The 23,104-nt window shown below is 36.5% G+C and overlaps 1 protein-coding gene across 1 annotated transcript in view; it reads right to left on the minus strand.

Moving 5' to 3' along the window:
- Nucleotides 1-22,904, minus strand: part of MAN2A1 (mannosidase alpha class 2A member 1) — a 65,619-nt gene extending 42,715 nt beyond the window's left edge. The window contains exons 1-4 of the mRNA XM_063295344.1: nucleotides 22,598-22,904; nucleotides 10,448-10,708; nucleotides 5,390-5,534; nucleotides 1,289-1,460 (exon numbers count right to left, since the gene is read on the minus strand). Coding sequence (XP_063151414.1) covers nucleotides 1,289-1,460; nucleotides 5,390-5,534; nucleotides 10,448-10,708; nucleotides 22,598-22,732 — 713 coding nt within the window. The 5' untranslated portion in view covers nucleotides 22,733-22,904. The remainder of the gene's footprint in view (nucleotides 1-1,288; nucleotides 1,461-5,389; nucleotides 5,535-10,447; nucleotides 10,709-22,597) is intronic.
- Nucleotides 22,905-23,104: the final 200 nt, after the last annotated feature.

The following is a 23,104-nucleotide window of genomic DNA, read 5'->3' on the forward strand; positions in this document are numbered from 1 at the left end:
CTTGATTTAGCCGCAAGAATATACAGTAAGTTAATTTTTCTGCTTGTGGAGTTTGAGAACTAGATCTGATTTATACTTGCCACCCTGTTTATGAATTTTAATATTATTATTTAATGATACGATCAGTTAGAATTGCCAGTTGTCTTGACTTATGCCTAGAGCTAATGTTAACCTGGCTAATAACAAACATGTGAATACTTATTAGGAAAACGGTGACAATATCACAGTTCCAGAAACATCAATTCACACAAATTAATAATAAATACTTGATATATTATTACAAAGAAACATTGTCATTTGGAATACAAAGAGAATGACCAAAATTCTGTGCCTGTTTGTTTTTTTAATTGCAGGGGAGGGGCTATCAGTGTGGGGGGTTAACTATAAAATGTGCATTGAGCCTAAAAGACACATTACATACCTACACTGTGGATTATTTCATTCTAATGAAGAAAAATAAAACTGCTCAAAGCCACCATTTGGTTGGGGGAAAAAAATTAGCAGCAAACTCTTAGGATAACTTTGCAGCCTTAAAATGGGTTGGGGGATAAATGTAGTCTCTGGGTTGTTGGCTCTTGCTTTATATCTTCAATAGCTAACTTAGTTTCTTTTTAAGTGGAACAGGAAACATGAATGCGTGGATCAGGCAATATGGATAGATGGATGGAGACATACATGCAGATGCAGGGTGAGATATATTGATATGAGATGCAAAGACTATAACTGACGTCATTAGTTCTTATGATACATCAGTTAAAGTTCCTTTATCTTGTTCTATTTTGTTTTTGCTCCATCTCTATTCTTTCCATTTTATTCCACTGACTTGGAAGTAAAATTATGTGAGTTACTGCCAATAGGGAAATATGGATTTAGTTATCATACTGTGTCTGTTGGGAGAAACTGGCCTGTTTTATCAAATGTCTAGAGTGGGTGAATATTAATAATGGAGTTTCAAAAGTCAGCCAAATTATCATTTCATTGTTTTGAACTGAACCAGCACCACTATTTTTATAAAAGAAATGACCTTAGCTATGACTTAACATTTCTACTCCAAAGTACTCACACTTATGGCACTTGGTAATTTAATCATAACATTAAAAGAAATGAAGCTAAATTGTGCCTCAAGAAATAAAGCCCAAGTCTAGCTATGCATTAGAATACTGTAATTTATAAACCTATACAAAAACCGTGTTACAATGACAGTGAATACTGATGCGGTTTTACACTAGGGCATATGATAGGCTGAAAGAAAATATATGCATGCAATATTGAAATAAAATATCCAGACCTTTTCACAGCATCCTTCTTCTGACTATCTATTCCATCCCACCACTTTGAAAAATAAGAGATTTCAGACCACATAAATTTCCTTCCTTTGTCTTCTTGAAGTTTAATAACCATGTTATTGAGAATGTGTTGTGTCTGATCTCTGAAGTAGTCATCAAATGTCTTCAGCCAACCTATTAAACATAACATCACATGTTGAACAAATTAAACTGAATATATTATGATAAAATCAGGGATTCCCAGAAACAATCATCACAGCCATTTGTGTAACAAAAAATTGACTGTGACTGTGGAAACTAAACTGTGACTAGTTTGGAAATCTGAACTGAACAGTAAGAAAACACAAGAAGTATTCTGAAGTATATCTGTATTTAAAGTGACTTTTAAACATTTCAAAAGCATAAACTATGGTGATAATGCTAATATCTTCCTGAGCAAGTCAACTGCTCTAAAATTTTAAAGAAGGTATTAATTTTCATTTAATATTTAAAAAATGAACCAAGATGGTTTACTTCAGTTCAACTGCATTTTGTTACTAAACAAGCAATAAGTGTGTGTAGGTTGGATTTGTTTCATTACTCCAAATATAGGAGAAAGGAGAAGCAACAAACTATTCTCTCTACAAATGCATGCAGACAATTATTTTCCCAGAAGCTCCTGAAAACTATGTCATTCCAGAACATTCCAGAAAAATAATAATGATTCCTACAGTGCTCTTACCACTTCCATAAAATTCTGGGAACAAAATGGTGGCCAAAAGGAGACAAAATCACTCTGCTACTGCTTGAACTACAAGTGACAAGAAAGAAGGCAAAAAAACTTCCCCAAAGTGAATGCGAATGGAAACAAATGTGATGTAAACAAATCAGGAAACAAAATAAATGTGATTTTAATGGATAAAAAATGAAGCCAATTTAAGTCTTTGAAATTCCATTCACGTTTGTATCAAAATGAAAATTATCTTCTTATGCTAGAAACTAAGTAGGTATGAATCCCTTCAGAACGAAATTTTCTGAAAGTCACTGTGAGCTTTCTAAAAGAAAAGAATGGGACAATTAAAATTAATATGTCCTTAGATGTAGATGAGATCCCAAATATCAGGGATTTCAGAAGGCCGTAATTTGAACATACAGAGAAATATAAGATACGAATCTTAAAGGAATGACTTGAGTTAAAATAAATTGCTAAAAAGGGTGTTAGATTCTTTTCAACATCTATAAGAATATTTGCAAGTATCTGAATTGTACAATAATCTTTTGTTGATCAGGCAAAGAAAAATGGTGGCTTGATTGTTCTAAAAACAGAATATACAATCTCATTTGATAGAAGGACAAGAAGAAGTCAGGTAACCAGTGCGTCAAAGAAATAGCTAAAAAATAATTGTTAAGTATTTCTCAGAGTTTCTGGCATAAAAATTAATATAGCAAAACCGAACAAAAATGAATTAGATGGTATGTCTTGCCAGTCTACTGCCACTGTGCTTTTGTTTAATATGCCACATGAGCTTCTGGCAAAGTCAACTACTAAAGGCAAACATAAAAGAAAGTAAGTAGTAAAGCACAAGGAACTATTGTGCATAGATCCTGAAAATCGTGTCAGTTATTACCATTAGGCCTTGGATTATGCATACAGTGACCATATGTCCGTTATTATAAAGGGCAGTTCTCTGTTTCAGAAAGCTGTCCTTTCGATTTACTTAATTTAATTATTTATTTTCTTGATTTTGCTCTTGAATTTTCCTTCTTAAAGCAAGGTTATAAACAAACATTTTTTTTATCTTTGTGAACCTCTTTCAGCTTTGCCCCTTTTACAGGTTTGTCCTTTATGTTTTCCATCAAAATATGCTCACTGTAATTATGCAAGACTCAAGCAACAGATGTAAACTTCCACAGATGTCCCATAATGTTAAATACATTTATTATGTGCAAGGACCTATTTGTACAGTAATGAGAGAACAATAACTGTTATTAATTTGATGAATGTTGGCTTCTGTATTTAACATTTTAATTGCTCTTTCAAACAATTTAAACCTTTATACAATAAACAATTTGAAATATGGAATTGGATTTTAGCCAATATGGCATAACTCTTAATGAAACATGCAAACAGGCTATTATATGACATGAGCACATTTAAATAAGACTGAAAGACATGGAATATTTATATGGGTAAGGCTGATACTAATAGCCTCAGTCTTCTACAAGTCTCAGATTAAGATGCTGCAGAATCTTTTTTGGTTTTGGTATACTGTTATTCCCAAGTACAAAATGTCACTGAAATATCAAGCGAATGGTTCAAGGTTTTCAAATCAAGACAGTAAGAAAGTATTTTGCAACTCTTTACTACAGGAAGTTTCAAGAATGAACATCCATAAGAGCTAACACAAAGGCTTTTACTTTATAGCAGAAAGCAAACAATTGTTCAAAATTCTAAACCAAAATTCTAAATTCAATTCTCTTAAGAGTTTACCTATAAGGTGATATTCTATTATTCAGACTAAAACTATTGTAAAAGTAAGTATGTTATATACAATGTATTTCTCTTCAGAATTTTGACACATAAATTTGGGACACCCAAACTTTTTGATTGGCTGAACTGTTAAACAAGTTCAGCAGACTTAACCTTCTAAGTAGTAAACAGCTCTAAAATACATTAACTCAGAAACTGTTTAGGTGCTATTTAGGTGCTCTGGGGCCTAATGTACTTAACCCCTTAGAATTTAAGTAACAAAATGGGGCATGCAAAGTACTGTACCAGGATATGTTAATCACACTGTGAAACTATTCAAGGTTTTTAGCCAGTTTCCACACTGTGAGACACCACACTCTGAGCTCAATTCACCTCCTTAAATACATCTGTGAGTTTCTCATTATGAATTGCAATCCTAGGACACCACTGTAGTGTCATCATGGAAGAACTGGCCAGACGGTACAGGCCATTTTTTCTCTATAAGATGAAATTCCTCCACACTTGTGCTTAGGAGGAGTTACTCAACAAGCTTTGCAAACTGTATCATTATACTGTAAATTCCTCTACACTCAGAAGGAATTACTTAACAAGCTTTGCAAATTGAATGAAATGCCTCTTACTTTGAGCATTTTATCTGCATTGCTGCTTGTAACAATTAAGATAAAGAGAACAACATGAGGTCCCTAATCAGATGCCTGCAGTGGGGAGGGAAAATAGTGGCACTTTTAGAAAAGATGCCTCACATAGAATACCTTGGTTTCTCAGTTATTGACAAGATATGTCATCAGACCATTTCTAAATGTTGTGTGCTGGAAACAATGTTTTACTTAATATCCCCAGCAGTGGGTCCACTGTCTGACCAAGTCACTGATAAGATGTGCTACCAAGCCATCCCCAGGTGTTGTGTGGTTTATACTCTCTGTCCTTCAAAAATTATAAAAAGGTGGCAGAAGCTCCCAGATACTGTGAACCTTGCCACAGATCTAATGATCTTGGAAGGTACTATGCAGTTGCCAGCCAGTTCCAGGGGGCCTATTTGCCATCATTTTGGGGTCCCTGACAGGCTGAGGTGACACAGTCTAGTATATTTTTCTCCTGCAATTTTCTTAACATTTACTCAAAAAAAAATCCTTTTTGGCATTCACCCTCGTTTGAGCCTATTGTCTTCAAAACCCCAAATTTATTGGCTACTAGCTGGCAACCAATGCCAGCAAAATCATATTGTGCAATCTCTTTATTTTGAACTGTGGAGTCCAGTCCAGTTCTTTGTTTATTGGTGGGTAGGCTGAAAGATTAAGGCAGACTATTTCTGCAAACAGAAATTGTGGTGAAGTATGTAATAACAGCTTAGCATGTCACTGCTCTCTCATTTTTGCTCATATCCATGAGCAACAAATACAGAAATCTTTTGGCTATTTCTGGACAATTTGTACCGAAAGTCTAGCCAGCTAGAGTGACTACCTGCTGATTCTGTAACCTATAAAGTATTCTTAGTAGCAACGGAATCAAGGAAAGAACATTAGTAAAGGAGAACCAGGTTGTGACTTTATGGTGAGAAAACATGAAGTTTCATGGAGATGAGGACACAAATATGATTGCCGCAAACACATTTTAAAGCTTTCTGAAATGTTACCTGGGTCGTTATGTGAGTGAGGCACAACAAAAACTTGAAGAGGTTCACCATCCCACTCATGTTCATCATAAGTTATATCAAATCCTTGTTTCCAAACTCCACCATCTGGATTATCAAAAGGAAGGATGTCATAGACTTTCAGCATCTAAAATGGATAAAAAGGGTAGGCCATGATATGTAAAATTAAGTGGCTGATGTGCATAGTTCTGCAAGCATGGTTGTGCCCACTAATTTACTATTAAACAAAGTTCAAACAAATCACTGAGAGCCAGTTTGATCTGGTGATTAACAGCACTGGACTAGAAACCAGGAGGTACAAAGACGGCTGGGTGACTTTGAGCCATTCACTCTCTCTCGGGCCTAGGAAGCAGGCAAGAGCAAACCAGTCTTGCCAAGAAAACTACACAGACTTGTCCAGGCAGTTGCCAGGAGTCAGTAAAGTCTCAAAGGCACAAATAAATAAATAAATAAATAAAAAGCTTCATTCTGAAGTTTTGTTTGAATATGCTGTTCCAAGAATACTTTTCATAGAATTTTATACAAACACTATTTGTTTTGATATCAGTCACAACAGTCTGAAGTGTGCCACACATCACCTTCTATAAACATACACATATTTTATATCCAAGATTCCTATTGTTCAACTAATTCTTCCTGCAATCATTCTCTCTCTCTCTCTCTCTCCCTCTCTCCCTCACACACACACACACACATTGTGAACATAAAAATACTGAAGTGTCACTTAACATAACACTAATGATCATGAAGAAATAAAATTCAGTCTTTAATCTAGCTTCGGTTAACCCGTATGTAATAAATTATTCCTGCCAATAACAGATGCAAAATAAACAGGTATTAAGCAAATTCAAATTTGTGCTTCCACCTTAACCGACAGACCAATCCTATACATGTCTACTGAGAAACTAAGTTCAATTAAGTTCTCCGGCACTTGCTCTGAACAAATGGGATTCTCTCTTTCTTCGTGGAAATCACATCAGTAGATAATACTTTTTTTAAAGATGTATAAAGGACTACCCTGTAATAATAATTTCTTATCCACAAACTTTAAGAATTCAGCTAATTCTCAGAAATTCTGATAAACAAAATACTCCAAAGAAAAACAATTCTTTTATGCATATTACTGCCCAAACTACATTGTCTTCTCTCTCACACACTCCAACTTCTGCAACTGTTGGAGAAAACAACTAAAGCAGCAAAAGAATTAAAACAAGCTGAAAGACTAATGCCTTTTACACACACACACACACAGTATATATACAACATATTTGCCCACCAAACATTATTACTATAGTTGCAAATTCCCTGAGTTAAAGGAAAATTCAGGCAGATTCCAAAAATTTGCAGTACAATTCTGTTAGGAAGGAGTTGGAATCAATTTGCACACTACTCCTTTCTACAACCCAACCCAAGAAAGAAACCAAAAATTCAAATTGTGGAGAACATTTTTTTCAATATCTGCCTCAAGCATTTGACCTTTCAACATCAGATAAATGATGAACAGGCAGTAAAAATCTGACTTGCCTACATCTTTTATCAAACTTTAAGGAATATTTCTTTTTAATATTTTATTATTTCAAATCGTTGGTATTATTGCGTATCTTAATAGCATTCTCTCCCTAGACTAGCTGGTTTCCTGAAGTTTTTGGTGTACACAAGTATAACTTCTTGGGAGTTCCCAAGACTCTTGGGATCCACTGCCTAGGTTTTGTTCCCTCAAGATGGTATGTTTAAAGAAACTGATATAAAGCTGCACAAACAGAAGAACAATCAAAGCTCTAAAAAAAATCAAGAAAATAGAAAATACCAGCAAAGAATTAACATATCTTATTCTACAAAGCTATTTTCTTATCAAAAAGTCCCTTCCCTAACCCCTCTGAATTTATTCCTTGTAGCAGCTGCATCCATTTGAAGATGCTGTTTCCAAGATGGAAAGAACCACAAATTCCTACAGTGGAAGAATGGGTGATTAAACTGATGGAATTGGCCCAAATGGCAAAGTTAACAGCACTGATAAGAGAAAATACCGTGTCTGGATATCTCTCTGTTTGGCAACCACTTTTAGACTATTTGCTTGTGTCAGAAAAAAATGAAGCTTTGATTTTGGGCTTTAATGATTAAATGGTTTTATTTGATAGAAATTATGTTACCAAGGTTTAACTAATGGTAAGAGATTATATTTGTAAATGCATTCATATCTGTATTTAAGAAGGTCAGAAGTCACTTCCTGTTTCTGTTTTCCCTCTATTTTGCACTTCTATAGTTTTACTTTTTTCTTTAGTTCTGTACTCTAGCTTTTCTATATTCTATATTTTTTACTTTAACTATGAAAATTAATAAAGTTTTTTTTAAAAAGTTGTTGTTTCAAGGCCCTCCTGAATTCCTTTTGACATGCTTCTACCAGAATAGCAGATAAATGAGAGACTATATGCCTCAATCCAGAGGCCTACTAGGAACCACTAACTGCAATGCTTTGCTTCCTTAACCTCATTAGCGTCCATATAGCACATGCTAGTTACGTATTTATTTAGGTATTTATTTATTAACGTTATATGGCTGCTTATCTTGCATATGAACTTCGGTCAGCTAAGAATGATCAGTGAGAACAATATAATAACGATCAACAAGAACATAATAAAACCTGTTTAAAGTTAAAAAGAACAGAATTAAAAGAACCATAGTACATTAATCAAGGGACCATATAACAATCTCAACCAAACAAACCACACTTCTATTGCCTAACAGACAAAAGGACGTTACAATAAGTGTGCTGGCAATTTACCATCTACTTGCCAATTCTACTTTTGGAAATAACTATCATATCACCTAGAAGAGTCTGTTAGAATTATAGACTTGACACTGATGGAATATTGGACAATTAGATATTAAAGTAAACTGACAGACAATCTCTTATCACATTAGATCAGGTCAGACAACCTGATCTGCAATTCCTAGCATTCTTTAACCCTAGTCATAAGCAAAATCTGGAGTCCCACAGGTTGCTCATCCTACATTAAATACTCAAAAGCATGTAAACAGCTATTACATCTCACAGTAAGTCAAATAATCAAAGAACACAAAATTCTAATTCAGTTTGGTGTTCTCCTGATACACTGGAATCACATCTCCCCAAATCCCTAGCCAACAGCTGGCCAGAAATTTTGAGGAATTTTAGTCCCAACACTACAAGAAAGAAACTATTCTATTCTCCTTGTAAAATGAAGTGGTAGCACTGTTATCTACACACATTTTAGAAGTTGATGGCACTGCAATGAACTGCAATCCCACTAAAGCACTTCAAATCATACAAATGCATATCAGAAGAAATTACTCTAGAAATGCCTAATTATTATAATTTGTTTAACTATGGGTACTAAGTACAAGTATTCAAACATTAACCTGATATAAAGCCAGCCTGGCATTTCAATAAATTTGACTCAAAATAATTTAAATGATTGCTCCTTACAAAGACTTTATGTTATGGACATTGCTGATGAAGGGGGGGGCACTCTCCAGGGGGAAAATGCACACGCAGTACTGATTCTCTTTGCCTCCCTATCAAGAAACCCAGAAAGGAACCGCCTTAGCTTTCTGAGCTTTTCTGGTAGGAATTGCTGGTGCTTTCTCAGTTTAGCAGGATTTTGAATTGTAGAGCAGAACAATAAACACTAGAGCTAAAACTTCTGATCTCAGCATGGTTCTTTGCTCTATATCTGACACTTTGTATGATATAAAATATCATGGCTGCATAACATGAAGCTCCAGGTTGATGTGTAGCCCTCAAAGTCCCTTTGGCCACAAATTTCAAAACTCTGTGGCATGGTTTCTTATACTTTTGGAAACTATATTGTAGGCCCTAAAATAAATAAACAATGCAAGCAAATACAAAAGGAAGTTGAAACCCAGGAAAAAAATCAAGAAAATCTCAGTCCCATCTTCCTCACAACTATCCCCTCCCCTCCCCCACAAACATGGCCTCTCATCAGTTAGGTTCTAAAACCCTTAATAAATGTTTTTACTGTATTGAGTAAGCCTTTGTTAATAATTTGAGCTTCCCTAATGTTAGAAAAAGATAGGACAAGCAAAACGTGATCTGGCTCATTACCGGATGGGTTCTCTTGATCTCAGAGCCACAAGGATCTAGTGGTGGATCCTGGCAACTTATTAGACCACAACAAAGAAGGGGAAATGGGGAAAGATGGGCAGAGGAAACTCTAGGGAAAAGAAAAGACCAGACTTTCAGGAACCTAGGAGGAGAACTAAGGGAAGGATAGGACAAACGGCAAGAAACAACAGAGCTGTCACAGATTATTTTTGCACACTGATTTGAAATAAATAGTTGAATCACTGGCTGTTGGCCTCTAGTAGCACTTTATTTTCAAATGTCTTTTTTTAAAGGGACAAAGCATTTCCACAGTAAGTAATCCCCAAAACACAGCCTACTTTAACATTTGGTATGGTGAATGTCAATATAATAGATTTGCAGCTATGGAGAAAGAGTTATTTTTAACTGTAATCTACCATTTAAAAAAACAGTTAATAGAGCTCAGAGAAAAACATTTTATAGAATATTCTTTGAAAAAGTCATTCTAACATTTATGCTGTGCTTAAATGCAACTTCTCATTCACTAGAGGTTAACTATATCAAACAATTACATATAATCACTCTACCTAAAAAGAAAGTCCCAAACTACAATTAAAAAAATAAAATAAAAATAAAAATAGTAAGAGGAGAAATTTATTTGCAAATATACCCAGATTACATTTAGATGCAAAGACTGCACATAATACAAAATGATTACTTTAAACGAAGTATATAAACCATTTAAACTCTCACATTTGCATACCATATTACATTTTCTTGGAAGTCCCAGTGATTTCAGTACCTACATGTTTGTTTGACTGATCTACCAACCAATTATGTGTTTGCTTGTTTAGTAATCCAAGCATAACTATCTGAAAGGCTATCAAAAAGATCTCTATATTTCTTTGGCAAAGGAGTAAATAGAAGAAGGATAATATTATTCAATTGATTCTTACTTGAACATCTGATGCTTGGCTTCCAATTTTTGAAGCAAACTGACAATCTTCAGGCTCAACTGATAGATATGCAGTGCCAAGAGGCAATACTTCTGAAAAATTTCCTTGATTGAAGTTTATCACTTCTGGACTATGTTGTCCATCTTTGACAGATTCACTCAAATTGATCACAGAATCTCTTATGTTTGAAATAATTTCATTATTTTCTGCCAGCAACCGTTCCAAGTGGTCTATTTTCTCTTGCAGTATTGAAAGCTGACCCTGTTGAAAAATACATAATTAGACATCCAAATCTACTAAGTTATGAATTCAAGAATAAGATTTAAAACTGTCTCATCATTAAAATAAAAACTTATTGAAAATTCTATTATTAGGATATCTTAGTGGAAAAGTCCTAGAATAAGCTTTTTTTTTTTTTAATTCATTCAATCATGTCCGATTCCTGATGACTGCCTGGACAAGTCCCTGCAGTTTTCTTGGCAAAGTTTTTCAGAAGTTGTTTGCCATTGCCTCCTTCCTAGGGCTGAAAGTAAGTGACTGGCCCAAAGTCACACAGCTGGCTTTGTGCCTACAGCGGGACTAGAATGCGTGGTCTCCCGGTTTCTAGCCTGACGCCTTAACCACTACACCAAACTGGCTCTCACAAGACATTATTTATTAAGATAAATATTAGTTATGTTACAAAATATCTTTGGAATGGAAAATCAAAGGGAATAATTGACAGACTTTCAGAGAACCTTCTTTAGCTCACAGAATTGCAGTCTAGGTACATGCTTCATTCAAAACATTTTATGGGGTAAGCGAACTACTTGCTGTAGTTCAAAACAAAAGCAGATTAAAATAATTTTAGTCAGAGAAGGTTTATCCACATTCCTATTTTTCCAGGCAGCAGATGTACATTTCCTTACTGACACATTCTACATTTATCTCCTCACAGTACTACTTTTGTTACATGTATATTTTTGGAAGAGTAATCCCCTATCACAACAACCATACTGCTTTTCCTCCTGTGGCACCTGCTATATACATGTAGCTCTAAGTGCATAAAAGAATATTCATTTTATTTCATTTAGTACATTTATTTGCAACCATAGGTTTTAGCAAAAATTGAAGGAATATTGTATTATTAGCAGAATTAGCAAAAACAACTCAGGCCTTTTATATTTTCTTAGATTTTTAAAACATACACACTGTATTTCTTCTTCCCACCATATAAATTCTGAGCAGCAGCTATATCCTTTCAACAACAGTATGTGCATATAATGAGAGCCAGTCTGGTGTAGTGGTTAAGGCATCAGGCTAGAAACCGGGAGACCATGAGTTCTAGTCCCACCTTAGGCATGGAGCCAAGCTGGGTGACCTTGGACCAGTCACTCTCTCTTGGTCCTAGGAAGGAGGTAAAGGTTTAGTTTTACACAGTGCTAACTGTTTTCTGGACAGCAGTTTGGTGTAGTGGTTAAGGCATCTGGCTAGAAACTGGGAGACCATAAGTTCTAGTCCCGCCTTAGGCACAAAGCCAGCAGGGTGACCTTGGGCACTTTCTCTCAGCCCCAATATGAAGGCAATGGTTAGCCACTTCTGAAAAACCTTGCCAAGAAAACTGCAGGGGCTAATCTGGGCAGTCACCAGCAGTCAACACCCCTCTATATTATGCAAAGTAATCTGAAAACTGAAACGTGTTTACTCAGGAATCAGTCCCACACTGATCAACAGAGCATTTTCTCCCATAGTTACAATGAGGTGTACAGTCTGAGAAACAGCAGTAATTTCTGTTAAGAACCAGAAGTATTAGGTTGACATTTTAGCAGAGCAGAAAATATTGTGATCTAAATTTAAACAGCCTTTGTCAGGAAACAGCAAGGATATCTTTATTGCTTTGTACTTGTGCTAAAGACAGGCTAAAGTAGAATTTATTATAAAATTAATTTAAAAGTAATCTTTTAGCCTAAAATAAATCCTAAATTGATTTATAGTATTAACAAACAAAAATACTGAATATGTTAAACAATACATGATATCAACATTTATAAATATTCCCAACTGTACAACATACAAAATATGTTTCAGTGCCTTCATTTTCTGGAAGACAAGAGAAAGATTTCAAGGCAAGGATTAGAACCTAATAATAAAACTGTCTTACTAGGGCTGTACAAATCCTTTGAAAGAATTGCTTCACAATGTGTGGGAGCAGGGGTGTCTGCAGGGAGAGTCAACGGCATCCAAATGGCAGGCGCAACTAGCAGATCAAAGCTCCACCCCCTTTTTTAAAAATGTGTGTACATCCCTGCGTGGAAGCACATAGAAAGCACCTCTTTTCAATTCAATAATGAAGCTACTTCCTTTTGGTAGATTCATATAACTGATCTGTAAGATCCTTCCAGCTGTCTCTGCAAGCATGTGCAGGCCCAATAGCTTCAGTAAAAAACTCCAGCAACTTAGGAAGTAGCCACAAAAGCTTGGGAAAAAAATGTGGCAGCTTCACTTATTGAAAAAAAGAAGTGCTTCCAGATACTCTGAAGTCCCCCTTTCAAAGAATCTGCAGAGCCCTATCTGATACATGTCCTAGGGACCAAAGTAATTTGTTAAGGCAATCCAAATAACGGGAAGTGGATCTGGGATATAAAAAAATAAAAGCAGGAATCCAAAGGTACTGTGAATGGAGAATGCACAGCAGATAAATGATCAACAAATTGGAATGAAAGGAAAGCAAAGAAGAATATATCAGAGGAAAGCAAACATTCATAAATAGTCCTTCATGAAGAAGAGGAAATGGCCAGTTTCCTTAGGAAATAAGGAAGTGTTATGCAGAAAGCCACATTTCAATAAGTACGCATTCTCCACTTAAAAAACGAGAACCAAAAATCATTGCCAAGCTTGCTAATACAGGAATGGATTCCACGTTAGGCACATTCAAATTTTCCAAATGTCCTTCAAAACTGTTACTTAAATTTGATATTTTATTGTTATTTTATTTAGAAAAGCTTTACTTTTCTAAAATGTAAAGCTGTGGAAGTATTAGGGGGTGTTTAAGTGTGTGTGTGTGTGTGTATGTATGTATACAAATGGGGAGGAGGTGGTATTCTACAGTTTGGGGGTTTATTTTATTTTGCCTTGTTCCCCCACCTTTGCTTTCTGGAATATCACCTCTGGAACATTACTCAAAGGCCAAGTTTGGTCCTCAGCTCCAAAAAGGTTACCATCCTGGATTTAAACCACATGGTTTGATAATATTTGAAATGTATCAAACTTGGTACTGATAGTTCATTTTGTTGTTTTTTGTCATCTAGTAAAGCAAAAGATAATTCTATGGGATTTATTTTCAAATATTGTGTAATTGATTGCTGTAAGTAATGCTGTTAATTTGCAAACCAGAAGTATCAAATAATGGTCAAATATTTTAAAATATTTCTATTAAAACACCATTTGATCTGTTTCAACAGACTTCTTTAATAGCAAAAACTGGTTCATTAGTACGAAACTGAAATTTAACTTTTTAAAAATGCAACTATTCTATCTTAACATATAAATAAATTAGTACAAATCTCTGAACACTAATTCTTCAGTTTTCATCTTGGAACAGCAGGATGAGTTGCAATTAAGAGCATTTAAAAAAAAAAAAAAAAAAGCAGGTATAAAATAAAGTACCAGTAATTATTTAAGAAAGGGAAGGTATCTTGCTAGGTAGTGAGAATCTCTTCCAACTGGCTTTTGACTTTAGCTTGCAATTTTAATTTACCCCAGCATGCTAGCTCCTAGGAGAATCCCTTTCACCTACCATTGTATTCTGAAATCACACTCATCCAAATTTCCCCAAACTGGTGCTCTCCCAATGTTTTCTCCTTCAACTCTCATACCTGCTAACTAACATATTATGTTGTTTCAATATTAGAAGAACTTCCACAGCCTTTATGGAATATTTGACCATACTCGGCAATCAACTGACAATGACACAATCTGTAATTTCATTCCATTGGGTGAATACAGTACGCTACGTGATTCCAACTACTGTGATTTATAAATTGTTTCACCCAATTTGAGTACTTGTGTATTGAGTATTTCAGCAGAAGATAGGATATAAATTGAATAAATGGTTCAGTGAAGTTTGCGAACTTAGCTAATTATGATCTGTTGAACAACCCATGGTAAATCAAAATAACTATGCAAGGACAGCAAATGCAAGGTGATAGGGTGAGAATATATCCATGGCAAACAGCCTGCTGCCTGCAGTATTAATACTCTCTTAAATGTTTAATTTCTACTAGCTAGGATGTTATATTTTTGTTATGTATTAGCAAGACTCTATTAATTGCATTGATTTCAACTCAAATAAAACTACCTGTTTTCACTATCCCATCATTCAGTGGTTGTCTGATGTGTGCTCAATTTATTACAGCTTTTTATGGTCTCAGCCTTTGGAACTACAGCCAGCATATTAGCTAACAATGGCTGATAGGTTTTAACTATTTTAATATTGTTTTCAGACAATCTTTAAAAAAGGCAGGTCTTGCCCACAGATTTTACAGAGCAGAGATATCCGTTCTTTTCAAGGCTGGGATGAGGGGGTGTCTTTTTCTTTTAGATTTTTTATCCCTTTATTATTTTTATACATAATTCAAGGCGGGGAACAGCATTTAGCACCCCTTCACCTGTGGTCAGAATGTGCTTGTTGTTTATTCGTTCAGTCGCTTCCGACTCTTCGTGACTTCATGGACCAGCCCACGCCAGAGCTTCCTGTCGGTCAACACCCCCAGCTCCCCCAAGGACGAATCCATCACCTCTAGAATATCATCCATCCATCTTGCCCTTGGTCGGCCACTCTTCCTTTTGCCTTCCACTCTCCCTAGCATCAGCATCTTCTCCAGGGTGTCCTGTCTTCTCATTATGTGGCCAAAGTATTTCAGTTTTGCCTTTAATATCGTTCCCTCAAGTGAGCAGTCTGGCTTTATTTCCTGGAGGATGGATTGGTTTGACGTTCTTGCAGTCCAAGGCACTCTCAGAATTTTCCTCCAACACCACAGTTCAAAAGCATCGATCTTCCTTCGCTCAGCCTTCCTTATGGTCCAGCTCTCACAGCCATATGTTACTACGGGGAGCACCATTGCTTTAACTATGTGGACCTTTGTTGTCAGTGTGATGTCTCTGCTCTTAACTATTTTATTGAGATTTGTCATTGCTCTTCTCCCAAGGATTAAGCGTCTTCTGATTTCCTGACTGCAGTCAGCATCTGCAGTAATCTTCGCACCTAGAAATACAAAGTCTTCCACTGCTTCTACATTTTCTCCCTCTATTTGCCAGTTATCAATCAAGCTGGTTGCCATAACCTTGGTTTAAACAGAATGTGCTACCCTTCAGTAAACTGACCAGGGTTTATTGAAATTGTAATCCAAAATATCTGGAGATAAGGTTGGGGAAAGTGGTCCATATAGTTCTTTTTAGGACATTTCCATGCCTTTTCAGCCACCACTGGTTATTTCTGCAGCAATTCTGCAATTTTATATGATTTCTAGCTTATCTTTAAAATATTCTATTGAACATGCAGCTGTACTCTTTCTTTAAATTTCTGTTGAATTAAGCTCCCTATTCATGGATAGTTTTCAATCGAGTATTATAATTCATAAATTTTAAAATTCAGATTTGAACCAGTAAACGCGAACATCTCAAAGGAAGTTATGTACATTATTATAAGGCTGAGGGGGATAAAAAGTTTAGAAAGACAAAGATCTAAAGTGTTACTTTGTGCCCCCTAGTGGTATATTAACTGGACAAAAAAAAAAGATAGTTCTATGTATTTTGTACCTACTACTATAATTTAGGAAAGAATTATTATAAATGGAATCCTTCACCTATAAAGTTAAGATTTGGTAACTTTGTGGCTAATGCCTGACTTCATGCGAACAGTTTTACAGCTGTTTTTAATGTATTGTCAAAGTTTTAAAAGAAAAACTGTTCATCTATTACAATATCATGTGTCAGGCTTGGGTTTTTCCCCAGCTAGGCAAACACTAATCTTCACAGTTTAAAGTGCTCAGCATACAAATCAATATGGCAAATCAAAACATATGCTTTTAAATATGTGCATTTTGCCATACCTCTCAATACCTAGAATACACTATTCTCCCCTAACTTGGTGCTTTGGCCAGATACTATTGCGCCAGGCCTGCCTGGCTTTGCATCTTCAAGCCCGCTTCCCCAAGTTATTCACCTGTGAGAAGCTGGTGATGGCTAGCGTCTCAGGACCCTTATCAAAATGGTAGCAGTCTGGGTTATTCTGCAACTGCTCCTGGACTGCCCATAAGAGTTCCACCCATCTTTGAGACCTCTAAACAGCCAACAATGCCCTACTTCCATGGCTGATTCTTTTTTCCCTCTTTTCATATTCTCATTTCTCCCCCAGCTCTGTCACATTGCACCACAGCCCATCCTTTGTAAAGGGCTGGCTCAGTATTTCAATAAGGGCAGGACTGTTACAGGAGACGAGAAAGACACATACTAGCATTCCAGACAGCGTATGTCCTTCCTTCTACAGGCATTAATTCATTTTACAATTATTTTACAGGCTAATTTAGTCAGTAATTTAAAACATTCATGTATGTAGTTTTTGGATATGGTTTCTGGCTGATTTGTATGCATATATACATATATGCACATATAAGTATGTCACATGTGCACATTAGAGCATGGGAATCTCCAGAATTGTTTTTGGTTGAGGCTCAAACCCCAAGACTGACATGGTGGGGAAGCTGGGCATTGCACACGATTTTTGACTGCATTTATAATTTTTTTCCTATCTATTCTTCCTTAGTGGAAAGAAGGAACAGTCTTAAATTCAGCAATGCCTTCTTTTCAGATAAATACATTTTTAATTCAAACCAATGCCACATAAGTGCAGTTTTAAATATTAAGCGTTGTCAACTTTACCACAATCTTGCATCCATACAATACACCTCCTTTTGCAGATCGAAACTTGTCATCAAGTGCAAAAAAACCCCCTATCAACTGAAGTTTAATAATGGAAACTCTTAGAAGTAAGGCTTGTTTGAGCAAGAATTTCATTAACAGGAGCGCTGAGTCCATATCACAGAAAGTAATTGTTCCACTCTATTCTGCCCTGGTCAGACCCTATTTGGAATACTGCCTCCAGTTCTAGGCATCATAGATCAAAAAGGACAGTGACAAACTATCTCATTCAGAGAATTTGGTGAAGGATCTGTAAAATAAACCCTGTGAGGAACAGTTAAAGGTATGTCATCACAGAAGAGATGACTGAAGGGAGATATGATAGTTTTCAAATACATGAAGGGTCACAACATAGAAGGAGCAAACTTATTCCCTATTGGCCTAGAGGGCATGACTAGAAACACTAGGTTCAAATTACAAGTAGGTTCAAGCTAGATATCAGGAGGAATTTCCTGACTGTATAAGCTGTCAGTCAGCTGAACAGCTGTCACTTGAAAGTGGTGAGTTCTCCTTCGCCAGAGATTCTCAAACAGTCTGGACAGCTGTCTCTCAGACATACTCTAGTGGGTCCTGTACTGAACAGGGAGTTGGACTAGATGTCTTCTAAGGTGCCTTTCAGTTCTGTTTTATGAATTTGGAACCCTGAACATGACAAAAATCTGTGCATATAGGGTTAAGAACCACTACAATAGTAGTAAGAGAGTAATGTGTATTTTGTTCCTATAAATTGTTAATAAAAAAGAAAGTCCACTAATTGCCAACTGTTTCAATCTGTTTCATTCAGTTAGAGAAAACAGTGAAGAGCATTACAATTTTGCAAGTATTGAAAAGTTGTCTTAAGTAATCATACCATTTCTACATTTGTGACACATATCCTATTTTTTCTCTATGAAATGAAATCAGCAATATTATAGTTGAAGATGAGCTATGCCTCACCACAACCAAACAAGATTATATCCATGAATACCAGCTTAACTAAAGTTGCTGAGTGCAATATTTACAATGTTCTAAGCAAAGAAACAATTGTAAAATAAATCATAGTATCTGAAAGAGTAATCTTGCAGTGCATATCCATCAACAGGATGGATATTGTAGATAGAATTTCTATGCCTCAAAAATCTACCTTAGAGGACATCTGATGGAACAGTGTGTGCAGGAAGAAGATAGGAAGAAGAAATCTCACTGCATGTAAGTCTGCACAAACTACATTCAATGTATCCCAATTGTTTTAAGTATGGATGATTTTTCTTGTAATCAGACTATGAATCCTAACATCCAGGGTTCATCTGATGAAATAAATTTATGTTCTTACATAAGAACCAGATTTTAATAGATTATTATTTCAACAGATTAACCAAATCCACACTCACAAAGAGATACAGTACACATACTGTATATTTCTTTTGTTAGATTCTGATTAGAATTGGGCAAGTTTCCTACTTTCTGGAAGTGATGTCTTACCATATTCGCATCCCTCTCCCTCTCTCTTTCTGTGAAAACTTACAAGTATTTTAGATTAGAATATTTCTAATGCATGTCAAAAAACACACCATCTCCAATTCAAAGTTTACAGCCAATTAAGCCTCCAAACACTTGCATATTAAAGTCATACCCTTTCTTTTGATTGATTTTACACATGCACTACATATACTAAATTTATTTATTTATTAAATTTATATCACTGCCCATCTCCCCCAATGGGGGATTCCGGGCGGTTTACAATAAAAAAAAATGACAATGATGTGGCTGCTGGCATTTTTATCTTTTCCTGTTTAAAAATATTGGAATGGAGACAAAACTAGTAAATTGTGTGATTTTATATAGCAGCTATGGATCTCAAAAATGAAGTGACCATGAAATATTCCACTCAGATAACAAAATAGTGAGTTTATTCAAAATAGTGAAGATTTCTCCAATTTACTTTACTTTATAAGAGCAACCAAGGGTTTAGAACATTCTAATAAATATATTTCCAGTTCAGCTAAAAATAATGTCAAGCCTATCAAGATAAATACATTTTACAGTATATTGAGAACCATAACTTTTGGGTACCCTTAATTACTATGCAAACTTAAAAACATGGCAAGTCATTCAAGTGAAATATCACCCTTGCAAAAATGTATTTGCCCTTATTTTTTTTTTAAAAAAAACTGTATGTCATCCTTCAAAGTCAGACTTTCTGTATCGACATGGCCTATGTGCTTCTATTCCTAATGAAAAACACTGCATTTATAATTTGTCAGCTTACAACCCAGACAACATCAAGACATACCTGCACTGTCAAAGATCAGAAGCCACTGGTCTGATATTTCACTGCTTATTCCTGTACCGTTTTAGCTTTTCCTGTTTTTTTTAGACTTATATTTTATCAGTCTTATATTCTGCATTATATGCCTTAATTATATCTTCAACAATAATTTTTTAAAAAAAAGACATCTACAATGTTTATTGTCTGTGAATGCAAGCTGGAACTCTGCCCTGATCTACTGCTCTGAATCAGATTGTGCCTCCAGGCAAGTTTACACCCTGCGTGCAACCTAAGCCACTGCGAGGCCTGTGTCAGAGAGATAACTGAAATCTACAGCTGCACGGCCCTGCCAAATACAGATTCCTGGAGGTTTGCTTTATATCTGTTTCTCAGCAAGCTTAAGCATCTGTCTGTCATATTATCCACAGGCAAATGCTAGAAATTTTAGCTTCCTTTTATTGCTTTGACTGTACTTACTGTCTTTTTGTTTTAATACCAACTTTTAGGTTAAGTAAGCCAAAAATGTTCCAAGTGAGAGATTCTAGCTAGGCACCACATATAAATGCTTTTATTTAGCCAACCATTCAATTATTCCTCTGAGATAACTAATAATAATGGATAAGAAAGGGGAACACACAGACTTCAGTATCAGTAACCTAACTGGTCCTTTTAACTGAAAATCCTACTTATGACAGAAAGAGTTCCTATTACTCTCTCAACAGATGGCAGCAGTCATTGATGTTACAATGTTTTAGGGTAGAATTAGTCACAGCTGTAAAACTGCTAACAGTAAACAGATACTCATCACTTCGTCTATCAAGTAACAAGTCTTTCAAAATAAAAAAACAAACATATCCTTCCTCAAAAATCACCTGAATCTTTCTTTCCAAACTCCTTATTTTTACAGAACTTCAATTCACATGCATTGTTACAAAAGTCAGAAAAAATAAACTTTCTAAAACATTCCTGTAAAGCACTAAATTCTATGCAAGTTACCATTTAATAGCTCACATGTTCCACTTATTTTTAAATCAGCTATATTAAATAACTGAGTGCGTAGTTCTGACAATGCTACTTATCTTTCCAACCTTTTAATGGACATGTCTTATTAAATGTTCCTCTATATTGTTTGAATTTAATGTATTTTATTTGTTTTTATATAAAGCACTTTGAGATGCTTCAACATAGCAAGCAATATATAAGTATATTAAATAAACTTCTAAGGTTCTTGACTTTTAAAAGAAAGAAACTTTTGCATTCCAGCATAGGAATTTGAAATTTTAGAAGCACAAAATTAGGTGAGACCACAATTTTCCTCTATGTAATACATTATCTAATACACAATTTGCTAAATAGTCCAGAGACTGGCAGTTCTACACTTCAGGCCAAAATCCAAAAGGGAAATCAGAGTAAATAAATGTTGCCTTCTTTCCTAGTGAACAAAGGTAATGAAAGCATGCAAATATAACATTTTATTTCCAATTTTTAATGTTGTATTCTAAAAAAACAATGTTTATAATTAAAATATTTGATTTGTCCTATTTGGAGGTATACGAGATATATCACAGACTTGGTTCAAAAGCAAGCATACCTAGCATTACATATTTAAAGAAAATGTGGAAACGCAATGCCAAATATTAGCACTCTTCCCTCTCCTAACATAGGGAAGTATTTCTAAGCTACACCAATATTAATTGATAGGATTAGCCATACACTACTCAATTTATTTTCACTCACAGAACAGAATATGGTTATAGAAAAGAACAGAGCTTTCATACTATATTAACTTCTTAGCTGCAAATAAATAATTATCAGAGTAATGTAGTGGTTGTGACACTCTACTTTCACTGAACTTCTGAGTTCAGGTCTAGTGCTGGGCCAGTCTTTTTTCCACCCACCACCTATGAAACAGGCTGCTCAAAGAATTCAGGGTGTGCCCCAATAACATCTTAAGTTATGTATGAATACGTAACTTAAGTAAAATTAAATATATTTAAGTAAACCACAATTGGCTGGGTTCATTCATTAAATGCATTAACCCAGTAACCATGGTATACCAACCACATTTGACTATTATACTGTGTCATAAAGAATCTAGCCTTTTTCTTGGAAAGGGGTTACCCTGCTACCCACAAGTCAAAATAAGAACATGAAAGAGAAAAAACCCCCCACCAAAACTGAGCCAGTGGTAAAACTCATTTAACAGTCATGCAGACTTAGGATTCCCAGACTTAAAAGAAGTTTCATCTCAAAGTCATGGGAGAAAAGAGCACCTGATAAGCAGCTGGCTTATATTTTTGAGAGCCAACAGGCTATCCTTGCCTATACCCCTTTTCCGCGGGGCAATAGAGCTATCCCTATCTGGAAGTCCCACGGTCCATCTGCATCCCTAGCCACTACTAGAGATGTACCAGGAGACAGTTAATAGGCGTACAGTCCCAGACTAGGGCAAGTAGGTTCTTTAAAATCCAGTTCCAGGACTGGACTCCAGCTCAAATGAAATCTGTCCAAAAAAACAAGAAAGTCATTATATCACTGAGCTTCCATTTAAAATCTGCTAGAAGGCCGGCTGCTCCCCCCCCCCCCCTCCAATTTAAGCTGCAGTGTTCAAGATTTAGCTAGCAGGAAGGCTTAGGTAGCAGCAAGCCCACCGAGCTCACATTTAGATCCCAGCAAGCCTGCTTTGTTGGAAGGATTTGAAACCCACGATTTCCTTTCTCCCCGGATCAGAGACAAGGAGAGACTCCCCACCCCCCGCACTTCCTTTCTGAAGAGATGCCTACTCTGCTTGAGTCATCCGCGCCACTTTCCCCCTTAGAGCCGGAGCGCTCTGCATTTTCTCCCCTCCCCGAACCGTCCCCGCTTGCCAGACAAGCCTCCCTCCATCCCACCAAGCCGCCCCTTCCTTTACCATCCCGCCCCACGGCGGCTCCCGTCCCGCTCACCTGCGGGAAAGAGCCTTCCCGGCGGTGGTTCTTGGGGTTGTCCAAGTGGCCCCGATCCAGCATCAGGTAGAGCGAGAAGATCACCACGCAGAAGATCGCGCTGCCAAATATCGTGAACTGCCGGCTCAGCTTCATCGCCGTCCCACGCGCGGGGGAAAGAACCCGATCAGCGGGAGCCCCCGACGCGCACCAGCCCAACGGCAGTAGCTGCTCCAGCAATCAACTTCTGGATACGGTGGTGAAAAGTCCCGGCCCCACTGCCTAACCGGCGTGTGACTGGAAGGACGAAAGTTCCTCCCGGGGCCGGACGGCTGCAAGCGGGGCTGGGACAAAGAGATCGCCCACCCCCGGCTCCGGATGCCGCTGCCGCCACCTCCGCTCCCGTTCGAGATGAGCTGGACAGCCGAAAGCCGGCCAAACCTCGTCCACGAAGGCGCTCGCTGAAGATCCGCTCGGGAGTTTCCGGAAAGGGAGCGGACGCTACTCGCGCTTCATCGGCGAGGACGG

This window comes from Candoia aspera, chromosome 2, assembly GCF_035149785.1.
Source record: "Candoia aspera isolate rCanAsp1 chromosome 2, rCanAsp1.hap2, whole genome shotgun sequence".
Taxonomy (NCBI): Eukaryota; Metazoa; Chordata; class Lepidosauria; order Squamata; family Boidae; genus Candoia; species Candoia aspera.